We start from the raw sequence: 22514 nt of genomic DNA on the forward strand, positions 1-22514 counted from the left end.
TATGCATTCAACAAGGAATTGCTTGTTTTCCACTGCTGATGTGGAGTACCTTAAACTACAAAGCGACTGACTGTGAGGCAATACCCCATTGCAGAAGCATTTTCCATTCCCTGAAAGGTGCGTGCCAGTGAAGATGGAAATACATAGGTGCTGAAATGAAAATGTGGAAGCCAGTTGCAAAAATAATGCACTTCAGAGTGTGCCTGTTGCCACACATTTGCTTCTGCTGGCATGTTATTGTCCAGGCTTCTCTTGTGGGAATCAGTGGCTCCTACCTGAGCTTAGGGATTGTTGTTGGATGTTGTTCTCGTTAAGCTACTCCTCTTGGAAAAACACGGGTGTGATTATTGGAGAAGGTTGATGGTCCACCAAGAAACCTGAGTGCTATGAGAGGCTGTAACAAAACGTGAAGCATGTGTTGTGCATGTGTGCTTTGAAAGCTTTCCGTGAAGAGCAGCGTTTGTGTTAGGTTTTCATAATGGTTAGGTTGTTACATCAGGCAGAAGTAGATGCAAAATTTTTATAGGATAAGTCGTCAGGTTAGGCTGGCTTTAAATGCTGGCCGAGTCTGAAAATCTTTTCAATGTTACTAAGTTGAGTTCAGTTTTCATCCAGCCTATGCCCTCTTTGGGATAGAGAGGCAACAGCCCACGGTGTTAGTTTAGCTTGACTCGGTAACCTGTTGTGTTTGCTTTGCTAGTGGTCATGAAGGACGATGAAAATATCTGATATTTCAAGAGAGGCTTGGGGCAAGGTAAACAGATGCCTGGCTGATCTGATACCACCTGGTTCAGAGCTGGCCTTGCTGTGATTGATTTACTGATATTGAACCTAATAACAGTGTGAAAGACTGAGGGGGGGGGTGTGTGTGTTGAAGGCTGGGGGGTGGGAAACCTTCCTGTCTAATAGCAATTGAAACTAATAAAAATGCAAGGTGCCTATACTGTTTGCCAGTATCTGATTTCACCTTTATTATCCCTGATTTGGTGAAACTGAAGAGGGCAAACCTTTATCTAATATGTAGGTTTTCATGTAGAGTTTCACAAGTTACATGCAGGCTGCAGCTGTGAGCCGATTGCTCTTTACAGTGCTCCTCGGAAGCAGGGTAAGGAAGACGTAAGCTGTGCTGTTAGCCCAGTGTCGTGGGGCAATGGGAAAGATAAGGTCCATGCTCTGGACCTCCAGACTTAGACTTCCTTTACTGCTGTTGCCAATTTAAATTGAATCTTTTAGAACTTGTTTTCCACCATGTCTAGGCTGTCTTACCAGAAGCACCCCTGGGATCTAAAGGAAATGATACCTCTTAGTTTAAAAAACAAAATACATACACACACGCACAAACTGCTCTGGTTTTCAGAGGTTTTGTGTAATTGTCCTTCCTAGCACAGTGAATTACTTTTCTCTCCGAGTTACCCTCAAGAATTATCCCTATCTAGAACTGACTGATAACACTAATATTAAAGGATGAAATCCTTCCTTGGAACAGAGTAAAGTGAGGATCGGGTCATGGGAATATGCTAGTTTAAAACTGCTGTGAGGGTAGGATATGATTGTTTAGTATTATTTTTTTAAACTCAAATTAGTTTTTTTTTTTTTTAAACAAAACAAAATCACCCCAACAAGATGCATCACTTAAAATCCAGACACCACTGTGGTTGGCCTAGTGGTATAATCCAAATTCTAGATCATAGAGTTGGGGGGGTTTCACTTGTTTGCTGATAGCAGTATGAATGTATGTAGTACTTCACGGAAGATTCAGATCCAAGTTTGTCATTATGGGCCTAAGTTTTCTTATATTCCTTAAATATTTAAAAAATGGAAGAATGTACAGACCCTAGCAAAGAGCAGAGCTTAGACGCTCTGTCTCTTATCTACATTAATTGAAAGGCCCCAAGTTGTTCGTGAACTAAAATCATGGCTTCTAACAGCACCATACTTTGCTGCTGCTTGTGAGGGCCTTTTGATGATTCAGGTGTCCATGCTACAGATTTTTTTTGAGCAAGTATAATGAAGAATAGTAAGTTTGCTTGACATCCAACTATGTTCCTAGAGTGTGTTATTAAAACCCTTGCAGCTTATCTGCTGCTGTGCTATAAAGCTGTGTTTTTTTCCCATGGTTGTCAAGTATTATGTAGAAAGCAAAACAGAAGCCCAGAAGGTTGTAGCATGACCTTTTGCAGAATTAACACCTTCGATCTAAAGATCTTTTATTGAGACATTAATCGTTAATAAAGCTTGAAAAGTAATTTTCTACTTTGCTTTTAAATGATAATGTGTTTTCAGAAGCATGAGACTTAGTTTGTTTTAAAACAATTTATTGAATTGAAATATCTAGGCCTTTAGCAAAATATTAGGAAGTTTGAATGGTTGCCTGTCCTGAAAGAAAGGTTCATCAGGAAAAAAAGGAAACATTGATACAGAAAATGTATGTTAATTGATGCATTCCCCTGTCTTACAAAGATGAACTTTGACAGGGAAGTGACTGTGGTCTTCCTTGCTAATAATGATAATGACTTGTAATTGGATATTTACATAAAAATCCCATTTTTGATACCAGCAACTCTTTAGTATAGGTCAGAGGAGGAGGGGGTGTCTGTGTCCTAATAAAATAGACTCCCATAAAAATTCCTTTCAAAGTTTCCTTGAAACGTGAAGGGGAAAACTGGGTTTGTGGTGTGTTTTTGTTTGGTTGGTCGGGTTTTTTTGTCTGTCTTCCTTTGTTTTTTCTCCTTAATGCAACATTCTCAGTATTTCTCTTCTGGTCAAGGAATTGCTAGGCTCAAACATAGGCTTTACTTTGGAAAAAATAACTATTATAGACAACCAATTTAGGTACTACTTTCAAAATGTCATATAAATTAAGTCTTGGAAATATATAATTGAGTGAAACTATTTGTAATATATACATAAACAATGACAAAATAAAGCATTTATATTGCAGAAGACAGGCACTCAGTGAGCTGTTGGCGTGTATTTATTTACATGAACTTACTAGAGAAGTTGAAACATTCTGTGTCTTGGTAACTCCAAAGACTAGAAGTTAGTCTAGTAGCAATAATGATTCTGATATCAACATAGATGTCAACAGAATGTGATGTCAGCACAATATGTGAAATTTACCTACTCTACTGCTGCTAAATTGCAGCTATTAAATTAACTCTATTAAATACTTCTTGGCTTTTTTTTAATAAATACTAGCCAGTCGCACTCACTAGAACATACACTGTTTTTTAAAAAGTCACACCAAGAAAACTACAAGCCTTAGTTAAGAGTAGATTACAGGCTTTGTTACATGCCTAGGTTTTGGCTTTAATAAATGAAGCCTGTTCTTTTGAAATAATTTTTTGCAGGATATTTTTGAAACCTTTTTAACGCAGATGCCTTGCCTGTCCCACGGCACACCCCTCCTTGTCTGTCCCGTTCTATGGCTGTTGACAGAGGTCTTTGCAGACAGCTTTGCACAGCTCAGACCGCAGTACGTTTTTATTCTTTCCTAGTCAGCCTGGTTATGGAGCCCAAGGACCTTGCGCTTACTTTAATAGTCAGATAGGTACTGACTCTTCTATACCATTATTATGTTGCTTTACCTGCTGTTCCAGTGCTATAGAGGATGTCTAGCTGATGCTTATCTGAAAGTTTTAAGTCCTCCACATCCTGCAGTCTCAGAAGAGCAAAAAATACGGTCATAAAATGGTCAGAGAAGAGAAATTATCTGAAAAACAGAGAGTGGAAGGCATACCCATGGGTGATGCAGGTTGCCGGGGCTTGCAAAACCCAGGGTGAATCTGCTGGTGTTCCTTGCTCAGTGAAGGTCTGAGAAGAAGTGCCTCAATGTTCTCCCCGTGCTGAAACGGCGGCTGGTCCCGAGTAAGTCGCCAGTTTGCTCCCACCGCCCGTGGGCAGCCTGCGGAGCAACAGGTCGCTTGTGAGGCCACGGCAGGCAGAGTGGCTGTGCTTTCCTTTCAGTAGCAAATACATTGTGCTTTCTTCTACTGGAAACCTCTCCCTGTAAGTCAACAATTGATTTTTAAGAACTTAAAAAAAAAAAGAAGGTAAATTTGCTTTTTGAGACCTGTTTAACTAGAAGCCTTTGTTGCTACGTTTCATTTCCTTATTTTTGAAGACATGCTCTGCTGCTGAAGTGTTTGATGCAGAGAGAACATTTACAGCTACTTAAAATATTATACTGTAGATTGTCTTCTGAAAAAAATAATACTAAACGGCTGTTTATTTCGGTCCTCACACCTACTGTTTTTTTAATCTATACACTCTTTAAAATCACTTGTACAGACCTCCTGCGAAGACTGTACGGTGCTTAAGTAACAGCAACGTGTAAAGGCTGGCCAAGACCTGACTCCTACCAGAAGGAGGAGACGGGCAGCTGCCGCGGTCCCTGTTTTGCAGATGGGGGATGCAAGGCGTAGGAGAAACTAAGCTCAGACCCTCAGAGTAGCTGAGGTCTGGCTTTTTATGCGGCACATTGACACCTCTGTGGCCTGGCCTTACTTGATCACAACTGTGCAGGGAAGCTGTGGCAAGAGGGAAATTGAAAGGGGGTCTGTCTTTGTCCGAGATGGAGACCCTAATCCCCGAGCTGTTCCTCTTTTGTTTCCATAGGAGAGATTTCTTCCTTTTGTCTCAAGTACTAATGGAGGGGGAGAGGTTTAGAAATCTTTTATTGTCTTTCAAATAATTACAGTGTACCCTAGTAAGAATATAATGACTCTTGTCTAAGCGAGGTGATATATCAACGAGCGATGCTAGTATTGGTATTTTAAATTTGGTACCCTGTCAAAGACTCCTCGCTACCTTTGCAAATTAAGTATTCCAGAGGAGTCCTGGCACCCCTGTGGGAAGGACAGCTGTTAAAAATCCCCAGGACGTGAGCACAGGCAAAGGCTGTGTCCAACCACAATGGCAGGAGCAGTTTAGGTGGGCAAAGAGTCAGTCCTAAACCTGGAACTGCTCCAGGAAACTTTAAAATCCAGACTGCAGGCCACTCTTGGCGGGGGAATAGCATGTTGCTGTTTGGCAATTTTTAAAAATTTTTTTCTTTTTTTTTAATCTATAGAGAAAGGTTGCCATTCTGAAACTGGAACTAAGTCCTCTATTAGCAGGTACACAGTTCCATGTTAACCACTTTTTTCAGTTTCTTAATGTGCTTTTTTTCCTATGTTCTTCTGGGAGCAATATTTTTCTGAAAATATCTGTCACTACTTCACTGCCCTGCCTTCCCCTGCAAATTTTTTCAGGGAGATGATATAATATGTTCTTTTTTTGTTGGAAGTAATGAAAAATATTTTTGTTCCTCAAAACAATTGTGGGCAGGAAAACAATAAGATGGGGAAGAAGCTTTTTTATCTGGAAAATAGCAGGTTTGTTCTAATTAACTTAAAGCCAGTGGAAAATTCTGCTGAGTGTCTATGTGAAGGGTTTGGCCCTGAAATCTCTCAGCAGGGTCATAAAGTATATAACTGAGGAAGGTTCTGCTGGTTTTGCATTTGCCTCTAACTCGTATATAGAAGTGGATCTAGGGTTTGCGTGACACAAACTAAGCTGCGTCTGAGTGTGTTCTAAAAACAGTTTTGCTTCTTGCGTGTTTTCCCACGATAAATTCATGGAATCACAGAATGGCTGAGGCTTAAAGAGTCCTCTGGAGGTCATCTGGTCCACCCTCCCTGCTCAAGCAGGGCCACCTAGAGCCGCTTGTCCAGGAATTGCATCTTTAGTTTCAGAGAAAAGAGGGAGAATACGCTGCTGTACAAATGGAAAAGACGTTTGGCTTTTCTTGCTCTCCCACCTTCCATCAGGTGAGAAGGTTTGGGGGCAGAGGCAAGGCGCTGGCTGTGTCCTGATGCCAGTTTGCAGTTGTAGCACCTAGAAATCAAGAACAGTGCTCTTGTCCAGATTGAAGAAATTCAGCTAATATTAATTTGTCTGAAAAACGAAGAATGTAGCAGCTAGATGGCTGACAGAAAGATAAAGTCATTCCGTTTAAGACCAGGATGGAACTGAGAGCCAGAGTGAAGGACTCAGTTTTGCCTCTTTGCTTGAAAAACACATCTATCTTTGTGCTTTAAAGACCGATTAGGGTACGTGAGCAGATTTGTGAAACTAAGCACCCTCTTGTTTGACCTTGCGTTTTCTTTTAATGCTTAACTATACCTAGCTTTAAAATATTTTTGTGAAAATTCAAATGTGTGATCATCACTTGGTACTTCTCTAATATGGATTTCTAGAGAGTCATTGTGGTGGATTGACCTTGGCCAGCTGCCCACCAGCCGTGTTCTTGCTCCCTGTCCTCAACAGAAGAGGGGGAAAATAAGATGAAAAAAACTCGTAGATTGAGATAAAGATGGGGAGAACACTTACCAGTTACTGTCGTAGGCAAAACAGGCTTGACTTGTGGAAAATTAATTTATGCTAATTAAAATAGTTGGATGATGAGAAAAAAAGGCATCACTCATAATGCCTTCCCTCACCCCCCACCCTTTTTTCCTAGGCTCAACTTCACTCCTAACTCCTCTACCTCCTCCCTACACCTTTATATATTTTTATTCTCTTCTTTTTTTAGGAGGGGCAAGAAGCATAGTATAATTCTGAGGACCCAGCTGTCGGTGAGAGTCCATGCCTGCATTGGTAAGTGAAGTTCCACATGCCTGAAAGAGAACAAATAAACAGAATTGATCTCTGAGAAGCAAATCTGGGCAGTATGAATCAGACTTGCTGTGTTCCAAGTTGAGGATAATGGCCAATAAATTGATTTCTTTGTTCTGTTTGTTGCGTGCTAAAATTAGGTTGTGTTAATTACATTACCCTTAAAGTATGTTAAACAGCCCAGGGAAGTATAGCATTTGACAGTGAAGTGTGATGGTTGGGGGTGGTTTGGAGATCTTGGATTATCTGTCTTGCCACAGCCTTTGTGTGTGCCTGGAGAGGACTGTGTTCTGAATTGGGAAGGGGATCTGACGAATTGTTGGCTGACAGCTAACTACTGCGTTTTAATAGTATGTAATGTTTATTACTTCACATGTTGCAGATCTTGGCTGTGTATTTGTCATTATCACAGTGTCAGTGTCTTAAAACCCCTGGTTAAAACAATGCTGTCATGAGGAAAAGTCTAATGAAAGTCATAATGTGCGTGTCATAAGAGCTTTTAAGGTTGCATAAACAAACGCTGATGTGCTGTGATGGCGTTAATATGTTCTTCAGCGTTCTGCAGAGCAGAGTGTTCTGCTGAGTGTTAGGGGCAAAGCTATGCTCATGTTCTGGGGACATTATGGTAAATGTTATGGGTGGCTGGTTTAAAAAAAAAAAAAATCCTATATATATGTGCCGGTCACCTGTTTCGTTTTCAACTTCTTCATAGCAGATTCAGCACCCTAACATGTTTAGCTTGTTGCTGGTCTTGCTTCAAGGGATCACAGCTGAAGCATTGAAATACAGGTATTTTCCTTAAAAGGAGGAGAAGAATGTAAAATTTTTGTATTATTTCCACAGTGCTACTGCTGTTGGAGGGTTCAGGCTTTAAATACAACTGAACTTCTTTCCCCTGCCCCCAGGATGCATTATGAAACGGCCTTTCTGGGAGTTTGAACTGAGCATAAGCAACCTACAGAATTCCTCAAATACCTCCCATTGAGAGCAATCTCTAGGCTGCCTCATGCAGGAACAGATTCTCCTCTACTGCAGTTGACTTCAGGAAGTACAGTAGAGCAAGCCTACGCGTTAAGTATTAGGGGAGAAACAGAGATGCTGCAAAGTCTAGGCGGATTTTATAAATGCGAATGAAATTAAGAACAGCTTGGAGAAGCTTGTTCTTGTTAGGTCTGGGAATATATTTGGCAAAACAGACCAGTGCAGCAAGACAAGATTTCGTATGTTTCCTGGATTGAGGTTTTATAAAAAACAATTTTCATGTAAAAATTTTTGTTCAGAATGCAGTCATCGAGGAATTGGAGCACACCAGGTTCTGAGCTTCCACGTGTGGCTGCTTTGTTGTTATCTGCTTGCGTTCAAGCTCACTGTGGGCAATTAGGCGCATTACTGTGCATGTATTTTAATTGTTCCTGTACGAAGGTGTGTTCCTTTGTCAGGTGCTGTTACTCTCTGGCAGGGGTGATGCATTCAGTGGTGAGTACAGAGGAAGCCAGGCTGCAAAACTTGAGTCCAGATTTCAAACTCCTAGAGCAGAGGTGTGTTTGGATATGGATTTTTGGCTTGATTCATTATAGGCGCAAAAGCCAAACGCAAGATCTGGTTCTAATTTCCAACCTCCCTGCTGAAGTTTAGATTTTTAGGGTAAGTTTTTGTTTCAGCCCATAGCTTGATGTAGTGTAGTTTCTTCTTTCTTCTTTTCTTTTTCATTTCTACATATCGAATGTGTCTTATTTTTTGGTATGGGATACTTCGGAAGAGTCAGGGACATTCTGCAGTTCTTAGTACTGGCCTTGTTTGGTGACCTGTGCCTGGCGGTTAAACTTGTCACAGAATAGGAAGTTTGTTTCACTGACACAGTGGGTACTTTTCTTTGTCTTGCTCGTACTTTCACATCAGCTGCCTGTTAAGTTCTTTTTTGAAATATAAGCCTTAGGTTTAGAGGTTAAAAGATGTATTACGTGTTTGGAGTAGAAGCTAGGAGCTAGAGCAATCTGAGATGGTGTTATGTGGAATAAAACCGTCTTGCTTTGGCTGTTTTCTTTCGGTCTTCACAACATCCTTGGAAAGCACTGTGGTTAGCAATGTTACTGACTCTGCAAAGTCCCCAGTAGATAGGTAGGACCGCTTTCTGGGAAGATGTGGTTTGGTCTGTAGTGCCCTTGCCACAGAGCCTCCTGTCGTCCTTGCGTTCAAGGTTTTACTTTGCTCTGAAGAGCTGAGCGGTGTAAAGAAATAGCTTTTCTGTCTTAAACTTTCCCATTTGGAAGTTGGACCAATATTTTTTTTTTCTTCTCCCTAACATGTACTTTTAAATTGTGGGAAGTACACAAGTGTTTATGTTCAGATGTCCAGATAAAGTTTTCCATCATTAGTGACTTCAAATCTCTGGGGAATTCATCTGGCTTTAGTGTCAGAGGATGTATTGACTACAGGCCAATATTTTATGAGACTTGGGAAGCTTTAGCAAGTCCCACGTCAAATGGGGTGAGGTTTTTTGCTTTTAAGCAGGGCAGGGAAGAAATAAAGCTTACTAACTTGAGTGCGGAAGTCGTTAATGAGTGGTATTTTCTGCCCTATTGCATACCAGTCACTCTTAAGCATCTCACTCAATTCATTAATACTTTTTTTTTTTTTATTCTCTCAATTTGCGTTCTTGTCTTATGTTCACACTAAGGACTTTCAGCATGGAGGAACAAATTTTCTTTTGAATATCATTCTACTTCTTTTCCCATTTTGGCTTGATTCTGATTAAACTGTCAGGACTAATTAAAAGTTAATTTAAAAAAATAAAATTTAAGTTTTTTTAATACAAACTGCAATATTTATAATGGTTTTTTATATCAAAAGACTTATTGCTGAAACCAATTTTGTTCACAGAACATAACTAATTGAAAATTATAGATGTACTTTTGTATTTGTCAATGTTAAAAGCCCTTAATGGAGGAAGACCAATCCTTAAATCACAGTGTCAATTGGTGTTTTGTTTTATTTTCCACAATCTGTCAAATCTGACCTTTTATTCAAATTAGAGTTATTGTGAGTTAATACCCTGTGGGAAAAGTCTTTCTGGTATTTTTGGCAGCTGAATGACTTTTCCTTGTTTGTATTTGGTTGTGTCTTAATGTAATTTTAATTTGTATGTATTTAACAATTACAGGGCTCAGCTGAAGCCTTGATAAAGTCCAATGTAAATGAGGGTGTAGCTTTACAGGGTGAATACCAACAGTGCCAAAAACTTTGGCCCCTAAAAATAAATGGAAGGTTTTAGTCAGAACAACTCTTTGACAGTTAAGTTTTAAAGCTCTTTAAAAGCTCCACTCTTCCTGGAGAGTGACTTGGTTTATTCATTGTGTCCTTGCTCGGACAGCTCTGTTTGCAGCTGCAGCATTTGTCTGTTTGTTGCTTCTTGGTAGTTTTTTCTCAAAATCTGAGGTGGTCTGTGAGAGAAAAGGCACCATTTACTCTTGCATATCTGGACACAGTATCTAGCCCAAGAGAGTCCCATGTCCTCTTTTAAAATGCTTATGCCTGTGATGGGGAATCAGGAGTCTTGCCCTCAATACGGAGAATGAGGTTTGGACAGGGACCCATGACAATGATTTAGAATGATTCTGCCAAAAAAAAGTTTGACATAACCTTCAGGTGTTAATACAATGTAATACAAAAAGAATGCAAATAACAAAGGTTGATGTAATTCTGAATACATGTATTGGCCTGGGATTGCTCATACTACCGTAGCTTGCAAGGTCAGCAAATGTTGCAAGGTGTATTTTAAATTTTACTTCTCCTTTGTGTCAGTTTATTATTTAAAAAAAATCCAAACACCCCCCCCCCAACCCTCAATCGGTTATTTAAAATGTTTTTGCATTATAAAATTGAGTTTCTGTATGGTTATAGCTCCTTCCTGTATTCATGCAAAGCCTTTCTTTTGTCTGTCTATACATTAAAAATAATTTGCATAGATATTTGTGTGTATTACGTTTGCTAGCTTGATCCAGCGAGGTCCCTAAACGGTGTGCAAGTATATTATTGCAAGAGTCTTGCTAAACATACAATACAGCTTCACTGTTAATCATTATAACCGTTTTATAATCCTGTTCTATTGGCTTTTGCACACGGGCAGTTGCAGATTTACCAGGGCACGGTGCTTAAGTGATGTACAGCGCGCCTGCCCTTCCCCATCCTTCCATGGGTGCTCAGCAGCGGATTATTCCCACGTGTGCGACACGATAGCTGCCATGCCGCACGGCGGCTGTTTCTAGCCCCTGTTATTAGGGTATCCGCTTTAATCAGCGGTGCTAGCACCAATAATCCAGCCTTTCCACACAGCTCTTTGGATTGTCTTTTTGATGTCCTCTCGCTCTTGATATCTTTTATGAAATGTAGCTGTAAATATCTTCTTGAGCTCCTCTTGTTCTGGGATACCTGAGGGAAGCTGTAAGCTAGTTGTACCTAGGAGGCTAGTAGAAGGCAGCTGTTTTTATTTGTCCTGTAATGGTTGAAGTATGCAGCTAGTCCTTTTTTTTCCGTGTACAGTTTTCCCTTCTGTTATCCATTATGTGGACTTGTTGCATGTATTACAGCAGATATGATTAGGTTCTGCAACTATTTATGCATCTATTGAACCTTCTGGTAAGACCTGTCCGTCCAGGTGCTTGAGATGCAAGTTCCTCCCCAGTGGAACCACAGTGCTTTCGTGAAGATAAAGTCATGTCTTGAGTCTATAACTGTGCCTGGCACTTTGTTGCAGAGAAGTTAAGGTACATGGACAGAAATGGGGAAAAAATGTGGTTTGTCCTCTTATGAGTATGGTATACAAGTGTAGAAAAACCAGTACGATTCTGGTTAAGGAAACGTGAAACCATGTTGTATTTCATTCTCCGAGGGCAGAGTTAAGCTTGTGGCTACAACCCATGTTATTGGTATTGTCTCGCTTGAGGTGCTTCTCCCTAGAAATATCATTATCCTGTTGCTTCTGTCTGGCATATGTGTGTTTGCAGTGTGCTGAGTGCCGGAGTAGAGTTCTCATAGCCATGGACACTGAAGCTCCTCTAGCTCATACTTTAAAACTTTCTGATTATTTTTTTTTAAAGGGAATAACTTATTGAATTTAAAATAATCAGCTTTCTTTTGGTAAGGGAGTTTCTGAATACACTAAGAGAAAGAGTCTAATTAAAAAGTTTTCCTAAAGGAAGCTTAATTGTGGCACTCACTGTGAGCTCTTCATTTGGGCAAGTAGTGATTGATATGTTCCAATGAAAGTCTCAAGAAAGAGAGGTACTTCGGGTTGTTTGAAGGGCATATTACAGTTTTCTGTTCAGTGTTAGGCATTCCTAATAGAAAACATTTTCAGTTTGAGGGAGGGAACATGTGGAGAGCATTAGCAGTTCAGCAAAACGTGCAACCAATTCGGATTTAATTTAAAGAGGAAAAAAAGAGGTGCCTTGAGAATTTGTTGGAACTGCTGTGGTTTTGCCTTCTTTGTGCTGATGGTAACAGGAGAGAGAGAGAGGTGAGTTTAAATTGCTTTATCAAATATCTTCTTAGCATAATTGGGACAGAAAAGACAGTGATTAATGGATTTAATGGTGCTGCACAAGGATCCTGCATGCGTTAGGGATTTGTAATCATGATGTGCTTCCTATGACTCTTGCTGTAACTTGGTAAAAGTCCTGGCTTAAATGAAGATAATAAACAACATGTTTATTAGATGTAAACTGACATCACACAAATTGAAAAAATGTGAAAAGGAATACCAGAGCTTGGGGGGGATGTTTTTTTGTTTTTTTTTTTTTTTTTAAGGGTTAGGCTTTTTTTAATAGAATAATTTGAGTTCTAGTTAAGACAGTGCACACAGTTCTGGGCCCTGCTTCCAGATGTGATTGGAGATATCTGGTTCAGCTCTCTTTCAATTTGACTGAAACATGAAATAGCTGCAAAGTCTGTGATAAAAATACCCTTTTCAGCTTTTTAGGATTATTTAAATTTTCTTTCCTGCGAATGTGGAACACAGATGCTCTAAGTAAAATCCCCTGGTTCCCAGATCAGATTGCTTTGTGAAAATCTATCCGTATAACTAACTTGTGGTTTTGCTCTAAAAATGTACACCTCTTTAAACTGAAATGTTAGACTTTTGTTTTACTCCTCATGCATGCGTTTAGTCGGCCTCCTTTGTGGGGATGAACCACGGTACTTCCCCGTAACCTGTGATTTGCCTTCCATGATCTCGCTGAGAAACCTCTGGGCTGGTCCCGTAGGATTTCAGAAGGTGTTTTGAGACAAAGTAGGGAAATTTCCAAGATTTGTCTCTGCATATTTCATTTCAATTATAATCCTTAAAATAGGTTTTGCAGCAAGAAGGACTAAGAAGCTGTAGAGCAGATAAAGCCTCCATTAGCAGTGGGTTGTTGCTTTAAAGTGGTGGATTCCTGCTTTAAAAGGGCTTGTCCCAGGTTTGAAAGGACTGCTGTGGAGCGTGCTAGTGGGATGCTTTTCTCATCTTGGGAAGCTTTGTGTTAAAATGTGAAAGCTTATCTGACTTGACTTGCACTGGGAAGAACTGCAGAAATAGAGTGAAATGTCTTTGAATTGGGATATCCTCTTTCTGGCTTTCTTTTCTGACAACTTAGATTTCCATAATAATTCCCTCTTATTACAATGTGTAAAACTTGGTAAGGGAGAAGGAATCTACTTTTGACTCTTAAACCAATGAGATTTAAAACAAATCTTGTTTCCAAATAAACATAAATCCTCAATCATCTTCAGTAGTACCTTAAAGGAAATCATCTCCTCTTAAAGCCAGGAAGGAAAATAAGTAGTATGATACTTTGCTTCCTACCTCCCAACACAAGCCCATTTAGACTTGTTTCAGATATTTTTAAAAAGAATTATGAAGTAACATGTTACTGATACGTGGACTTTTTTTGAAAGTGTATTTTTTCATGCGGTCTAACGCACATGTCTTTTTGAAGATCCAAAAGTTCTAACAAAATCTAACAATGCTTTTATTCTTTGCATATTACCATCTGCCCAGTGCTTTGAAAGTACTGTACATCTGCTGATGAATAAAATCTCACAAAAAAGGAGGACTAAGTTAATTACCAAATTAACTTGGAATTACTGGAGTATACTGCAATTGCAGTTTCTAAAACTTCATGTCTAAAAGAGTCATGTTGCTATTGTTAGGACTAGGTTTAACACCTTTTTGTAATCTAAAGAGAAACAGACATGGTAAATTTAACCTCTGAGATGAGTGAGAAGAATTTTGTACCATTCTAAACTGTTCATAACTGCTCATAAAGGATGCCAAAAATGGACCCCTCTGGAAATACCTGGTAACAACAGTAGTATCTACTATGATGAGGTCTTTGTGGCTTTGGTTGGATTTTTTTTTGTGGGTGTGTTTCTCTGTTTTTTTAAAGAAAAGCAAGCAAATAATTGATTATTTCAATAGATGATTTAGGCATTTTATAACAGTTTCCGTGTTCTTCAGTTAAATTTTTGAGAAATACTTGCCCAATAAATAAATAAGCACAACCTAGGAATTGTCTCTAGATGTTCCTGTTGCGATTCTAGAGGAGATGTTGCTGAGGCTGGTCCTCCGTGACCTGTGGGAGGTCTTTGTGGTTAAATGTTTCAAGAAGTCTCTGTGTGTGTGTGCAGCAGGCGGGGGGGGGTTGGAGAAGAATCACATCAATTTCAAAGCTGCAAAACTCCATGATCAAGGCAACCTCATTAGCTTGTTCTGCTACTGATGCTGCTGCCTAACTGGGATTTTGCAGGTCCACGTTGAGGTGCGAAGCTCCTCTTCAGCATCGCTTGTACTTAATGCGGCCTTTTTCTCACCTTGGGGGTTGTCCGGGCATCAGTCTCTCCCAAATCACAGCTCGTGACTCTCTCACTTGGCTGGGACTTGTGTGGCTTGCTGAGGGGTGGCTTTAGGCATCCTGCTAAGGTAGGAATCTATAGAAATCATTACTGCTGTATAGCTAGGTATGAATGTGACAAAATTGCTTTTACTTCATCATAACAGTCCCCAAATTTTTAAGGGAGTATCCTAAATTTCATTAAGCGTGTAGAAGTTAGTGTAGTTTCCTTAAAAGGAAAATAAAATAACAAATTTAATGCAACCTCTTACATCAGTAGCTGTTGTTAGTTTTCATGTAGTTTCCCTTTTTAGCTATTTGCACTTTCCACTTTATAGATCTTTGTACTGACAGACAATGCAGTTCTTACTCTTACGGTCTGTGTTCAGACAGTTGAACTCGTTTTGCTGTAGACTGAAGCACAGCATGTTCAAGACCTTAACTAGGAGAAAAAAGTTAAGCTCATATTAAACATCTTCAAATAAATTAGTGTTACACTCAGAAAAGAACAGAATGATTTGTTTCCTGCCTCCATCTAAACCTGTTCTGTACAGAAGATACAAACCAAACAAATGAATTGGTTTCAGATTAGTTCTCTTGAAACCATGCACCACTCAGGCCTGTTTTAAGCTTTACCCTGCAAAACTTGTTAGAATAAAACAAAATTAAGCACCTGAACTATGGAAGAGAAATTAGGAGCTGCTACTTAAAAGCTGTGTGTTTGGAATAGGAAATGTTGGTATTTCTTTGGGATGTCATTCTCAACCCTGCCACTGATTTAGCCATGTTTGTAAGGAAGGCAGAGGGATGCTGATTTTGTCCAAGTGGAATTAGGGTAAATATAGTTCCTACCTCCCTGAGATGTTCCAAGATGCATGGACAAAATTTGCTTTGACTTGCCAACAGTCTCTAAGCTTGTATACTAAAGACTGCATTAACATAAAATGTATAGTTTTTGTCTACTAGCTTTTGTGTTTAGAAATGTGACATTCTTCATCTTGCCCAGCTGTAGATTTTAGCTCTGGATTTGCTGAAATTTAAGGAGCTGCATAATGATCCTGGAAGTGGCTGTAATGCAAGTTGTGGCTCTCCAGTTCCCAGAATTCTTGGGTGGAGAGAGAACTAGATTAGTGATGTTTATTTTTCTATAACGTACCTCTAGTGTAATAAAAGAGCAGAAGTGGTGTTAGTTCATAGAGCAAGGGGTCATGCTACTATACTCTTCAGAATGAATCCATTACATGTAATGCTTTTGAGTGGAAGCCTTGCAAAAAGAGTAGAGTTTTAGCATATAGCAAAATTTGTATACCCTGTTTATTTCACAGCTTTTCACGTCTTCAAGTGTTACTTTTAATCGTGAGGTGCCTTTTTCTTGTTTTTCTTGGGTGGTTTTTTTGTTCATTTGTTTGTTTTTTGTACAGCGTCTGTATTTTAATAATGATAACAGCTCCTTTAAGTCTCCCTTTTCCTGCTTAAGACTCAACAAGGGACATAAAAATTTCGGCTCCAAAGGGATAAAGTTACAACCTCTTAATTTAAAACCCCAGCAGAAGTTACTGTGACTGAGCAGCACGCTATTGTAAGTGGTAGGATATCATAAGCCATGTCAATTCATATTTAGCCGTTTGAGATGAGTCTGGTATGTATAAAGTTATGTATCAGGTTTCTTTTAACCTTTCAGACATTAAATATTTAGCTGTGGTCTTACTATTAAAACATGAAGAGGAGTGTGTTGGTAAACTGTGCTTTAAAAAAAAATTAAAAAAAAAAATTGTGTCTGTGGGTTTATTTCTCCTCATGGCTGTTGACAAGGATTTCACTTCAGCTTTAAGGGCCAGTTATAACTTCAGAATGTCTAAAACTGGTGTATCAAGTTAACTTGTTGCTGTGCTGAGGAGGAAAATATAAATGTTGGATGTCCTCCTTACTTCTTCCACAATCCTAAATTTAGGTTCACCGGCCATTTAAGAGCCTGTTCAGCACCAAATGCCGGTGGAGAGATTTGCTCGCTGCTTGACTTCGCGTGAAACAGGGACAGCTGAGAGTGTGGAAAGCTTCTCGGCAGGTTGGGCACGGGAGGAGGCCTGGGATAGATTTTGCCCGTGCCTGAGGGCTGGGGTTTTCCTCGGCCCTTTTAGCAGTAGAGTTTATTCTGCAGGGTGTGGGGGCTGGATGAGCTGTTCCAGGCAGGGGAGGATGGTGACGATGCTGGCAAGACGGCAGCCAGCTGTCAGTGCTTTTCTGCCTCTTGCTGCTTGGAGGAGCATGCATGAGTAGTTCCCTGTAACTGCATCAGAAACACATCAGGAGGCTTCTCTACTTCTTTTCTTTTGCTGTCATGCTGAAATGCTTGGTGTTGCACTGAGGAAAAACTTGCTGTAGAAAATGTGGGTATGTTTGCATGCAATATCCAGTGTCGTAGGTAACTAATCTGAAAATCTTTGTTAAAACCCTCACAAAGGAGTTTTGCCGTCTGCTGTTCACTTCAACAACAGTATATTAAAAATTATTGATTAATTTTTAATTAATCCCAATACATTAAATTTTGCAGTATATTAAAAATATTTGAGATCCAAAAAAGTGGGTGAGGAAATAAAATCCTCCCTACATCTTTGCTGGAGCAGCCAGGTACTACTGTAATATTCTCAGGGATGGTATACCCTGGGAAAGGGAAGCCACAGGGATGCTCTGAACAGCTCCCTAAAGCCCTGGGTGTGAGCACACACTGCGCTTTTCTCCAAAGGTTAGTACAAGTGATGAGTACGCAAGCACCCATGGTTACCCTAGACAACATGCTGTGGGGTATTCTGGTAGCAGTGACTGGGTCTCCTGGATTTTCACTCTGAGGTTAGTGGTCAGCACATTACTGTCACCACAGTCTCTCTGTTTTATATTGTGTATCTGTACTTCAGGTGATGTGTGTGGTTTTCTGTTCTGTATGTTGCATGTTTCGGACTCCTTAGTCAACATTCAGTCATTTAAATATCTTTACTAGGACTGCAGGGGGAGTTTTCCTAACCTGAACAGCTGTGAGGTTGAATCTTTTTGTTTTAAAGCCAGTAAAATACTTATAATTTGATACCAGCTAACAGGACCTGGAGGACTGTCTCTGAGCTGGCAGTACCTGTTTGACTAGCTGCCTGTTACCCTGGGGTGTGGGGTACCATTTCCAGCTGGCCCCTGGGAATGCTTGTTGGGGAGGCAGGAAGCATGAGCAATGCAAACACAGAAATGCCCAAACAGTTCCTAAATTTCTTTTTTAGGGAAAAACAAAACGCCAAACAGAAAAGCACGTGCTACACAGAACAAGGATTTTTGTAATTGCATCTGTTTGATGAAGCCTGAGAACCCCAATTCTTTCTCTAAGAAGAAAAAAAAAAAAAAGTGCCCACCAAAACACCCCAAAACCAAAAGCAAAACCCCTCAAAACCAAAAAACCCAAACCCGACAAGAAGAAAACAGCATGGACTTATTTCCTCCCTCTTGTCTGCTTTCTTCTCCTCTTTGTTGCAGGAAAGGAGTAGAAGCCTTACAAGCCTAATTCAGCTGACAGGGAGCTTCAAGGCACTGGGCTTACTTCTTTTTCGTATTGCTTGAGTTGCTCTTAACCATAAAATATCTAGGTGAAGCTTTACTGCTGCATCCCTGCCACGAGTCGTCCTCTTGTCGGTCTCCGAGTCACGCCAGGCATGCAGCTTGGCGGCTGTGTTAGCCACGAGGCGCGCTCTGTCAGCGGTGAGCAGAGGGCACTTCGGAGCATCTCAGTTATGTTCCTGCCCTGAATTGCTCTTGTTCCACTGACCATAAAGGGAACAGATGAGGGAGAGGAACTGCCTGGCTGAGAGGTACGTGTATTATCTGTTGTCCCTTCCTGGTTTCTGTCTTCAGAGTCCTGATAGTCATTCTTGGATGACAGCAGCTTTGAGTGAAATCTGGGTCTTTGCCAAGCTCTGAAAATAGTTGCACTGATTTCTTCTTTCCTAGTTCTATCAGGATCTAAAGTGTAATTTGTATAAGTAAATTTACTTATCGGAATAAGTCCTGTGAAGTTATTCTGGAATGAAGTTTGGTAAGACCAAGTAAGGTTCAGGGGTTCAGGCTGAGTTACCTCCATTGGCTCTAAGGCCTGTCGTATGGGCAGAAGAAAATGGAGACGGTGTCTGCTCTGCGGTTGTACCCAAGCGCTTTGCTAGGACTGAGGCAGAAATTCTGGGTGTTGGAGCACAAGGCTCTTTCTGGGCAAATCCTCACCTCCCATAAGACGGTTTGGGGTGAGAGCTGGTCCATTCTGCCTTTACGGAGCGCCAGTCTTGCACTCGAATGAGATGCTGCTTTTTGATAATTTGTACCAGCCTGTTTCCTGTGGATCGGAGGTGCAGGCGCATCCCTTCCCAGGAGAAGTGGAAAATTACAGTTTTACTCTGGTTCCCAGCACGGTGTTTCTGACAAGACCTCCCTGAGAGCAAGTGGGCTGCTTCCCGCGTTACGGAGCCTGCATGCCGAGCTGCCAACGCTGAAGAGGAGGATTTCTTTCCTCTTTGTGTCTCTCCCATTGCTGCTGTTGCTTTTTCGTCTTGCCTGATCTTCTTCTGAGCCCGATGCCGTGCAGTCGGCAGTTTTCGGAGGCGGCCGCTGCCTGTGCCGCCTGTTGACAGATGGGCCGATGGCAGGCGGTCAGGCAGCCCAGGCGCCGCGCACGCAGGCTCTCGCCCACCCATCCCTTTGAGGGTCAGGTCAGCTGTACTTTGGCATTAAACTCCCAGCTGGAAAGATCTTTTTTGTGTTTCCTAGGAATAATAAGGAAAAGGAAGGGAGAGACACTTCGCAGGCTGCAGCCGTACGTGCCCTCTGCCGTGAAAACAAGGGTTCCATTTTCAGGACAGCTGTGTGTCCTGGGCATTTAAATGTGATACCTTATTGTAGGCGGCTGTGGCGCATGTCAGCATTCACCCTTTTCATGCTGGCTTCTTGCTAGATAGTGAAATTGTGACTTTCACCTGTCAATTCTGCCTTCGTTGTGCGCTATCGCAGCCAGCGTTAAAGCAACCCAACTACGTCCCAGTGACCTCATCGTATCTCTCGGGGTTTTGTACCGCTGTTCTTCGCATGCTTGCGCGTGCGTGACAATATTGCTTTAAATATTCCTCTCTTTCTTACCTCGTTGATAGTATGTGAAGGTGTGTTACAGCCTTAGCACTTCTTATCAGGGATAGCTTGTTTTCTCTAGGAAGAAAAACAGTAGCACGGTTTGGACAAAAAGCCCAAATTCCTGTCTGCCCGCCCTTTCTTTTCATGAATTTCTTGGGGTTAAGTAGCATCAAAATTATGCAGGGAAACTCTTACATTTACTTTTGTCAACCTCTAATTTCTGAATAAAAGTAGCTGTTGCGGATGGAGCATTTGCTCGCAGATGTGTGTTTGTCATTTTGGAGCACCATATCTGATAACTTTAATGTTAGAAGGCAGTTTCTCAGCTGACTTAAACTGGTGTAGATCATCCCCGTCAGCATTCACCGCTGCCTTTGTCTGTCCAGAAGTGGCCTGGGCAGCTGTGTCCATCTCTTTCTGTCGGTCTAGTGCTTTTTCAGTCGATCGCGTGGTCCACGCGGGGCAGAGGGAAGTGTGTGTGCAGCTGAGCACCTGGCTGCTTCCCCCTGAACCCGAGTCTCCCGAGCCACTGCCTCTGGGCTGATAAAGCGGGCAGCTTGCTTGTGGCTTTCGGGGGTTTTAATCAGACTGAACAAAACGCGTGCTGGGGAGAGCAAGGCAATGTTCATTAGGATTGTGTTTCTCAGGCTTACTTCCTTGACGGTCTTGGTCAAATACAAGGCAATTAAATTTCTTGGAAAATGGGTTCTCCTGAGGATGGCTGTTTCTTTTCCATTTTGATTTGGAAGACTGCCATTAAGGACCTGTTAGTGAATAGCCTAGTTTTCTCAATCTTACCTTTATTGTCTCATGTTCTTTTGAATTAGGTAACTGCCTGGTACTTTGGCCGCTCTGAACTGCACAGGTAGGAAGGCCGTGGTGTGCTGCTTATGTTCACAGAGAATGAATGAACACCTCTGGGCACCTGCAAAATGAATGCTGGTTATTTAGACATTCGGTTCTCCGAGTTCTTTCTTTCTGAGGGGTTAATGAAGGTCTGAGTTTGCTGTAATAAATCTATTCTGATGTGAAAACAAAGGCGTAACCTGATGCACGTTCAGGTGTATTGAAGGAGTCAGAACTAACCTTTATGTTCATTGTGCCAGGGTGGGTTTGTCTTAACTTGAATGTGATTAATCACCACACATCTGTTTTTCATTCTAATAAAAATGTAACTAATACCTCTTTCTGCTTGTTCTTCATCACTCATTTTTCATGGATCCATAACAGACTCAAGAAAAAAAGTTCAGTATATTTGGCTGAAATTTGAGATATTTTACTGAGAGGGAGAAAAATTTACTTGGACATGAGCGGTGAATTTTATTTAATGTTATTTAGTAAGAATAATGACTATAATTTGAGAGAAAACAGGTCTTTGCTATATGAGCTCATTACCGTATCAGAAATAACACCACTCCTCTGTTACTGTGCTTTCGCCTCCTCTTGTTGAACTGCTGCAGATGTAGCACTTGCAGGGATGATTTTTCTCTTGTTCCTCATGGTGGTAAATACATACGGCCTGAATGCAAGAATTTTCTGCAGATATTTGCTGAGGAGTTTTTGTGTTTGGAAATGTCCAGCAATTCTGTGAGCTTGTTGCTGACTTTTAATAATTAGGGTTTTAAGAAGGGTCACAGTGGTGTCCCAACCACTCGTGTCATGCCTTTTGCACGTATGAGGAGCAAAATGAAATACAGCAATAGCTTTCCACCTTGCGGTCAGTTTGGTGTTTTGGAGGAGCTGGAGGACCCTGTGTGTGTTGGGTCGAAAGGGACCTTTAAAGATCATCCAGTCCAACCTCCCTGATATGGGCAGGGACATCTTTCACTAGATTAGGTTGCTCAAAGCCCCGTCCAACACGACTGTGAACGCTTCCAATGATGAGGCATTAGAAGTGATGACTTGGTATGTCAAGAGTTTAATCACACCACCTGGACAGTTTTTTGTGTGGACTTTCAAGGCGTTTGTGACTGGGTAGGACCGCACTTACATGAGGTTTTGTTGATCTTGCTGTTGGGATTAAGCAAGAGGTCAGAGACTTCTGGAGATGCCAAAGCCTTTTGATTAAACTCTTGAGGGTGATAAACTTGGTTCATATGAAGAGTCCATATGTAATGGGAGAGCTGAAAACAGAAAGCATGTCTTCTCTACCATCCTGTGAGGAAGTTCTGCTTTGCATAAAAATCTTGCTTGCAGGCCTGTGTCCCAACTCTGGGCAGCATTGCCACCAGTGCAATGCTTGGTTATCCCGGACCTTGCTGGCTTAAGCTGCAAAATGAGTGAACTGTTCGTAAGGAGTCCTGAAATGAACAGTGGAAAAACACAGGAAATCTCCTCTCCTTTTTTTTTCTAAAAAGGAGAACTATTTTTAAAGAAAAGGTGTACTAGTGCTAAAAGACATTTGATACACTCCTCAATTTTAACCACAAAAGATAAGCTTCCTGTTTTAAAAAAATAAGTGTTTTTCCGGTAGATGCTAGACTTATGAGGATTAAGAAAAAGCAATCTGCATCATCTGTGCAAACTGGGAGTATGTCATCCAAACCAGTAAAAATGTTCTGTTGAGAGAATTTTTTTCCTTGTCCTGCTTTATCTAACACATTTTAAATCTCCTAATGTCTTTGTCCTCCTGTTATTTATACTCTCTGAACAGATTTTTCTCAAGTTTCCAGCTGGAAACAGTTGAATTAATTTCTGTTGAAACTCTGGGTGTTTGGCTTGTCTGAAAATCAGTCCCTTGATTTGTCAAATATTCATATTTTTAAGATTAGCTTTTTTTCCTTTTCGCTTTGCAGTTTCCTAGAGCTACGCACTTCAGTCGTTGGTACTTGTTCACCAGCA

At 40.9% G+C, this 22514-nt stretch overlaps 1 protein-coding gene across 11 annotated transcripts in view; it reads left to right on the forward strand.

Moving 5' to 3' along the window:
- Positions 1 to 22514, forward strand: part of FHOD3 (formin homology 2 domain containing 3) — a 391220-nt gene that overhangs the window by 45583 nt on the left and 323123 nt on the right. For all 11 annotated transcript variants that reach the window (XM_052787649.1, XM_052787651.1, XM_052787660.1 and 8 more), the window contains exon 3: positions 6575 to 6639. In XM_052787649.1, the coding sequence (XP_052643609.1) occupies positions 6575 to 6639 (65 nt within the window). The remainder of the gene's footprint in view (positions 1 to 6574; positions 6640 to 22514) is intronic.

The sequence above is a fragment of the Harpia harpyja genome, chromosome 5 (assembly GCF_026419915.1).
Source record: "Harpia harpyja isolate bHarHar1 chromosome 5, bHarHar1 primary haplotype, whole genome shotgun sequence".
In the NCBI taxonomy this organism is placed as follows: domain Eukaryota; kingdom Metazoa; phylum Chordata; class Aves; order Accipitriformes; family Accipitridae; genus Harpia; species Harpia harpyja.